Source organism: Phallusia mammillata, chromosome 7 (genome assembly GCF_965637545.1).
Source record: "Phallusia mammillata chromosome 7, kaPhaMamm4.hap1.1, whole genome shotgun sequence".
Classification (NCBI taxonomy): Eukaryota; Metazoa; Chordata; class Ascidiacea; order Phlebobranchia; family Ascidiidae; genus Phallusia; species Phallusia mammillata.
The window spans coordinates 17,453,604-17,461,717 of NC_137258.1; the positions used below are offsets into that span (position 1 = coordinate 17,453,604).

Here is an 8,114-nt window from a genome sequence, read left to right on the forward strand (position 1 = left end):
GAGCTTTGTCAAAGGTATGTTGAGTTGGTGGGTGGGAACGTGGCTAAATTTAGGGGTGTGTCACTTAACGATCTCCACATTGTTGAAAAGTTGTTTGGCATTAACATCAACGTGTTTAAATTAATGGGGGGTCAAGACACAATAAAGTGCAAAGTAGTTTGGAGAAGTGTGCGAAGGCGTGAAGTCAGAGATGACCGAACCCTTAATCTCCATTTGCACAAAAAACACTTCAGCCTCATAACCAGTGTGGAGAAGTTTTCATCTAGTTTTAGTTGTCGCACGTGTGAGAAAGTGTTTAATAGCCTTTGGCAGTGCACACGTCACCAACGCACGTGCGAAGGTGTAACACGTGAGTCGTTCAGGGGAGGTATCTTCGCTAACCCACCAACAATTATTGAACGGCTCGAGAAAGTAGGGATACTTGTCCCAACTATCTTGAGACATTACCCATTTTACGCAACATTTGACTTTGAATCATACTTTTGCAATGAAAACCTACCCCCAAACGCTGAGAAAACCCGTTGGACGGCGGAACACCTCCCTTTAAGTGTGTCTGTATGTTCCAATGTCCCCGGTTTCACCGAACCGAAGTGTTTCGTTACAACGGGTGACCCGCAGGCGTTGCTTAACAACTTTGTTTCTACACTTTACGAAATCCAATCCGCCGCTCATGAAATTATGACCTCTCGATTTCGTTTAATTTTTGAAAGCCTCGATGCACTACTCGAAGAATCGTGTAAACTCGAAACATGTGATGACATCTCAAAGCACCCATTAACAATACTGAAGTGTGATGTTATCAAATACCTTACTGTCCTACCTGTGATTAGTTTTAATGGGGGAAAGTATGACATCAACATGACCAAGCGGTGGTTTATTCCAGCTCTGTTGGATAAGGGGGAAATTACTTTCGTAGTTAAAAAGAACAATAACTTCATGTGCGTCCAAACCACCGCTTTTAAATTTCTCGACATGTGTAACTACTTGGCTCCGAACCACTCATATGCCACATTTTTGCGCGCTTTCAATTGTTCTGCTCAGAAGGGTTTTTTTCCATACGAATATATGGACAGTCTTGAAAAACTTAATGAAACTGCGCTTCCACCAATTTCAGCTTTTTACAGCTCCCTCACACGTCGTACTATTTCCGAATTAGAATACCAGATCTGCTTAGATGCATGGGCACGGGAGAGGATGAAAACAATGCGCGACTTTTTAGTCTGGTATAACAACCGAGATGTAGTGCCGTTTTTGGAAGCTCTTTCAAGACAGTGTAGCTTCTACCAAGGTCTCGGTGTCGATCCATTTAAGGAGGCTTTGTCCGTCCCCGGACTCACTCTTCGTTATCTCATGAACGGGGTGAGTCGGGACATACATTTTTCCTTATTTGGTCAACGTCATCAGGCTCTTCATCGACTTATTCGGGACAACATCGTCGGCGGGCCCTCCATAGTGTTTCATCGATATCACGAGAAGGGTATCACCACGATTCGTCCTGCACATTATGGTCGATCCGCTAAGTTGTGCAAATCAGTTTTAGGCTTCGACGCAAACGCGCTTTACTTAAATTCGATTTCGCAACTCATGCCAACATCATACTACACTGTCTTAACATTTAATCCCTCCAGCCGCTTGTTTGATTTAGACACAACCATGCAGTTTGGCCACATGGCTAGGTCTTGGTTGAACTGGCGGGCTGAGTCGGATGGGGTCTTTATTCAACACCAATTTAACAAGGGTGAAGTGCGTCTTGGGCAACGCAACCTGCCAGTGGATGGTTTTAGCAAAGAAACAAACACTGTGTACCAATTCCATGGTTGTTTTTTTCATGGCTGTGACAAATGTAGGGTACAGTTTCGGTTTAAGAACCTGGATGACGCCGCGGAAAAACGTAATAAGACAGCTCAAAATACCGCTTACCTCCAGGGCTTGGGCTATACTGTGGTCGAAATATGGGAATGTGAATTTCTTGTGCTACGCAGGGACGACATCAGGGTGCGTGCATTTTTGGCGAAACAACCCAAACCACAGACTGAAATTCCTCGCATAAGAAATTTTGAAAATGTACTTAAAGCTGTAAAAACGGGTCAAGTGTTTGGGTTGGTGGAATGTGACATTTCTGTTCCTCCCCATAAACGTAAATTTTTTGAAGAAATGAGCCCCATATTTAAAAACACAAAGGTGTCACGTCAGGACATAGGTGAATTCATGCGTGCCTATGCAGAAAAACATGATATTTTAAAAACTGAACGCCAATGCCTGATTGGAAGCATGAAAGGTGACAAAATTTTACTCGCCACCCCCCTCTTACAATGGTATTTAAAACACGAACTTGTTGTAACCCATATTTACTGTGTAATTTGTTATGAACCAAATGCTTGTTTTGCTTCATTCGGTAAAGATGTTTCCGCAGCTCGTCGACTGGGTGACGTTCACCCCGATAAAAAGATTATTGGCGACTCCATGAAACTTGTCGGAAATGCGAGTTATGGGAAATTATTGTGTAATAAGCTCCTCCACAGAAATATCACTTATTGCAATGGTGAAAAAGCTATGAAATCAATTAACAAAACCACATTTGAGTCATTGGCAGAACTTGATGAGGACCTTTTCGAGGTTCAGTCAAGGAAAGCCAAAGTTGTTCACAATCTCCCTATTCAATGTGGATTTTTTGTATATCAATATGCCAAACTCCGTATGCTTGAATTTTATTATGAATGTATTGACCGCTATGTAGACCGCTCCGATTTTCAATTAGTGCAAACAGACACGGACTCGTTGTACATGGCGCTTTCTGCTTCTTCGCTCGACGCTGTTATTCGCCCTGAACTTCGGCGAGATTTTTACAATAACTTTCACCTCTGGTTTCCTGCTGAAGCCTGTGATCGCCATCAGTCTCTTTTTGTTGAGTGTCGTGTTGCCCAATTGCCTTTTGTACAGGATGTGTGTTGTCGTGAACGCCACCGCTTTGACCTTCGCACGCCAGGTCTGTTTAAAATCGAGTGGAGTGGGGATGCTATTGTTGCTCTGACCTCTAAAACCTATTATTGCTCTGGCCCCACCGATAAGCAAGTGTGTAAAGGGATCCGCAAGGCACAAAACCCCCTGTCCCTCCAAACTTACCTCGATGTTCTAAAAACAAAGGTAAATGGCCGTGGAGTGAACACGGGCTTTCGAAGTGTGAATCAAAGAGTTTACACATACAACCAAACCCGCGATGGTATCAGTTATTTTTATCCAAAACGTAAAGTCTTACCCGATGGTATTTCAACAGAGCCACTGGACATTTAATTCACGACTGTTTACTTTGCTTTTTGTGTCTATGTTTGTTTGTGTTTCGCCTTTTATTCCATGTAATAAAAGAGTGGTGTTGGAGTGAAAAGAGTTTGTTTTTTTAATCTAAGGCCGAGTGCAAACAGAACCTTTACAACCCCCTCCCTTTAATCAATCGGAGTTCTCTCACAACCCCAAACCATTGGGTGCCACTAATTCATACACTCTCACAGACAACATTCTACTTATTTTTTCCCCCTCCGCCTCATCTCCCCTTCTCATCCTCCTCCACCTCTTCCATGGATCATGATACCTCCTCTAAACACGTCATGTTTCCTGTTTTAACTTCTTTCTTTTCATCTCTAATGCTATAAAAACCCGAAAGATAAACCGTTTCACCCACACTACAAAGCAAAAGAAACTACTTCAACAATGCCATCGACAAGAAAACGTCCCAGCTTAGAGTCTTGCCCACTGGACTGCGAGATGAGAGCTGAAAAAACAAGAGAAATGTTTGCAGAACTTCGACGCAAGCGAAGCAAGTCGACCACGCAAACTAGACTGCGATGCGGTACTTTGTCAGTTAAATTCGGCAGAGGACAGTTCTTTGGGGATGAAGAGCTGTGTGAGCTAGCTTCAGTGCTATTTCCCGAGTCGCCATACGTGTTAGTGTATTCAAAACCCGAAGAAGATGGTTACTGTCGAATGCAGATCGTGTACTGGGCCACTTGTGATGAGGACGACAAGTGTCTTATTGCCAATCGCATTAAGTCCATGACCGAAGATGTTGCAGTGGATAATATTATAATAAACTTTAAATTCAAAACGGTATTTGCTCCTGAAGCCTATCTACGACCGATAATTGAGAATGCCGAACACTACGAATTCTATCAGGCAAAGCTGGGGTTGATTGACACCATGGTCCGGGAACAGCTGTCCACTATAGAATCCCTCTTTGAAAGCACGGCACCATCTAAACTGTCCCCGCAAGGTGTCATAACACTTGCCGACTCTGATGAAAGCACCTAATATTCTCTCTCTCTCTCTCTCTCTCTCTCTCTCTCAACCCTATTTTTTTCCCCTGGTTTTCTCCCACAGGGAGAAAACTTTGGAAAAAAAAAAGGGGGGGGAAGGGAGGTTTATTTGATTACGCTATGTTGTGTAATGTGCTGTACAGTGAAAATAAACTGGATGGAAGATTGTTTGTTTGTTGTATTTTAAATGAGATGATGTTACAATTCAGCGACAAAATTTTTAACAAGATGATCGTTAAATAGCCAATCGTCAGAAAACACACGTACAATGTCCGACATGGCAATGCCACGCATCCGGTGTAGCAGGTAAAAAATGCAATGTGCGCCACATGCAGAAGAGAAAGGGCTCTGCACCATTAGTCGATTCGAACGCCATGTTGTAGAATTGTTACTTAAAAACTTAATGAGTTCGACATGAAAAGCTTGTCTTCCGAAAGAGTCGTAGTATTCGCCCCGTCCTTCTTTATCAAAATATACAGCCAGCCAGTGTTCCCCCGCCCTGAAGCTAGGATCGGTGTTCACAATATAGGCCTTTGGGTAGGGGTGATCCAGATCACTGAGCTCATCACGGGAGTACACACCGCGAAAAACGTACCGCCCCACTTCATCATTATGCATTAGGGCGCTGATTTCATTCTCATCCATCACGCCGCAAAATCAAAGAGCACGTTTCTGTGTTTGTCGATCTCAAGCAAATTGTCAAATTCGCTGTACAAAACGATATTTATAGAGTTGGGTAGAGCTTCAGCAAAATGTGCCTCGAGACGAATGTTTCCATGACGAACGAGGTCAAAACTTGCCAAGTCGCTCTGGTCTGGTGTGAGGTCGAAGCAATAAAGCGTAAAACCCCCTCCATAATCATTTAAACTAATTCCGTTTCCTTCATTTTCGAAGTAAGTTCCGGTGCCAGTAAACAAGGAAAGAAAACTTCGAACGTAGCGTTTATTTTCAAAGTCTGGTTGGAGCGCTTTTCCTGGCACCATTTTTCCATCGTGGTACAATGCAAGATAGTTTACGTTCAAATGCTTAAAATGAAATGGGTTTTTGTTGTAGGCCCCATTGAAAGCGTCATTGTCGACAAAGCCGATAACGACGCGCTTGGGGATTTGACCACGAATAAATGTTTCCTGTGTGGTTGAGAGATCACCTTGGGGAACAGAGAAAATCTTTACCTCACCACGAGTAATTGGGTATTTGGCGGTACCGCGTTCCAGTGCTTTAATGTGACCCATTAAAACCGGTGCACTAGGATGAACCTTACGAACATACAGTCTCACGTCACATAAATTAACGCGGTATTCGGAATCATGGGCTGCCATGATGCAAAACGCATCTTTGCTGCGAGAAAGTCGCACTTTCAAATCAACTCCATTTAACAAGTAGCGATGCTGAAACATCATGTCAAGATGAAGTTTGCCCATCATCTCAATCCGTCGACTTTCTCTCGCTAGTCGCTTGCGTGTAGAGAAAACCGAATTGGCGTTGGTGATGGAGTCGAGCTGACCGCCAGTATCCCGCTTCCAGAGTCCAGCTGTGAGTTGAGACTCTTTTGCAGAGTTTCCAAAGGATAAGAGAGTCTCCATGTAAGCGCGGTATGGGTAGGTGTTGGAAGAGGGAGTTATCGTCTTGTTGTTTAAAGCCAAATCCACCTGCCCCCACAATGCATGAAGCCAGTAATTAACAGGTGCCACAACGGCGTCATTAGCGATGGCGCTCCCATCGGCGTTTGTTATGCGTGCTGTGCACATAAGCAGCGTGTTGGCCAAGTCAATGTAGTCATCGCCGGTACCCGAAATGGAAAATTCCACAGGTCCTGCATTTGTCAATGTCGATAACGGTAAATACTCTACCCACTGCGAGTGTTCAATGCTAATTTGAGTCGGTTTCAGACTAAACAAATCAAGTTCACTCTTCAGACACTTTCCCGAGTTCTGGTTGATAAGGGTTCCCATCATGCAAATATGTCACGCTGTTTCTTTCTCTTTTTGTGGCCTTTAGCAACACGTTTCTTGGTTTGCCGACGACGCTTAACCGCAGGTTCTCCTGGAGGCTGTGCAAACCCTTGATGCGCAGAACGTAATAAGGCCTGTCCCGCTTCTCTTGATCTTTTTATAGCCGCGGCGCGAGGACTTTGTCCACCGATAACGTCTCCGGCGAATTGCATCCCCGATTTTAGGGCTTGTTTTCCTACATGGCGTGCTCCTGATTTTAAAAGAGGAAGAACAGCCCTTCCGATGCTAGAAAAAATACTGCCGAGACCATGTCCCCTCTGTGAAACAGATCCAGCAAACACAGGAAGCCCATTCCCAACCTGCGCCAAGTAGTATTGCTCATAGTCCTTTATGTCCGCTTCAACACAATAAGGTCCGGTACAGTGGCGTCGCATTTTAGACTTGAAAAGGTCGCTTGCGAAAGTGAAGTGTCACTATCACGCGTCCACTCTCAAATGGTACAGAGCGCCCCACATCATCCTTTATATCAATTTCTATTGTAGCAAAGGAACGCAGACGGACGGGATGATATGAGGGATGGGAAAAGCGTTTAGAGTGTGTTTTACCCTTTCGGCTTGGTGTTGGAATCGTGTCCAAGAGAGGCACTAAAACATCTCCGACAACCCTTGGATGAATAATGTCCGTATAAACGTATAATGCCGTAAAGCCGTCATTTACATCACACACGCCTGTACTGAAGTGAAATCCAGGAGCAAACAGTGTCTGATCAAACCCCAAAACCCGTCCCAAACGCTCAGAAATGACCATCTCCTCTCGTTTGTCGAGACTGATCGTGGTCTGTTGCGTAAGCCGATCAAAGGTGAAAGCTTTTAACTCATTAGGCGTTGTCTTTTGACTACCTCCCGTCATCTCCTTCAATTTCCACGCTTTGCTTCGGAGAGGTTTAGTTCCTTGAGGGAGTGGACTCCTTGACCTTTTCCCCCTACTTGCTCTTACTCGATTAGAGCGTATAGCTTCCTGCATAGTAGCCACATTCGGACTGTTTACCGGGGCCTCCACTACCCCAAGAGTATTTGTTGGTATGTTTGGAGGAATCCATGTTTCTTTGCTGAGAAGGTCGTTTAGGCGGTCCACAACATGTTCCCCCGACTCGTAATACCCGCTCGGCAAAGTTACGGTTTTTTCAACTCCATTCCTAGTTACTCTGCACCAACCCTCTCCTGGCTGAACGTTTTTCCATGTTGTGGGAAAGTGGAAGTCAGTGAGAGCTACTTCCCACTGACCCGGATCCAATGTAATGAGTTGGGGAAGCTGCGTAACGTAATTAGTGACCGTGTTTTCTGGAAAAAAACGAGCACTGCTGTTGCTCGGCAGGGTGATATAAAACATGTCGCTCGCGTCTTAGGCGAGGAGCGGGCAAAAGGTATCCAACTCCACTGGCAAGCAAGGCGGTCCAGAGATTGGGATTCGGGTGACCTATTGTCAAGTTGACAAGACTGGTGATCACGACGATGAGAATAACAAAAACCTGGGACAGAAAAACAACCTCGGCACGAGGCAACAACTTTCCACAACAAGTCCAGTCGTTTCTCTCCGGTTGATCAGCCGGTGTGTGCGACGATGTCGCCTGCATTGATCCACGAATTAAACTCATCTGAATAATTTAACCACTTTATAAGCACTTGGCTAACACCCCGCCTTTTTCGCCTTTTTAACACCTTTTCGATTTGATAGGTGCATTTCTGAACTAGCTGCATCTCTGCTTCATAGAAGGTGCCCTTGATCGATTCACCATTGTAGTCTCTCAAAGTATAGGTCGGAATCGAACCGCACCTTCGCGATTTCACGTAAAACA

General features: G+C 44.6%; 1 protein-coding gene across 1 annotated transcript; it reads right to left on the reverse strand.

The window, feature by feature from the left end:
- Nucleotides 1-4,951: 4,951 nt before the first annotated feature.
- On the reverse strand, nucleotides 4,952-6,259 carry LOC145239058 (uncharacterized protein F54H12.2-like). Its single transcript, XM_080102344.1, has one exon. It carries the CDS (start codon nucleotides 6,257-6,259, stop codon nucleotides 4,952-4,954), a length of 1,308 nt encoding a protein of 435 aa, XP_079958470.1.
- Nucleotides 6,260-8,114: the final 1,855 nt, after the last annotated feature.

What these genes read in the sequence shown, in the direction of transcription:
- LOC145239058 (XM_080102344.1), bottom strand. Translation starts at nt 6,259, where the DNA reads ATGGGAACCCTTATCAACCAGAACTCGGGAAAGTGTCTGAAGAGTGAA.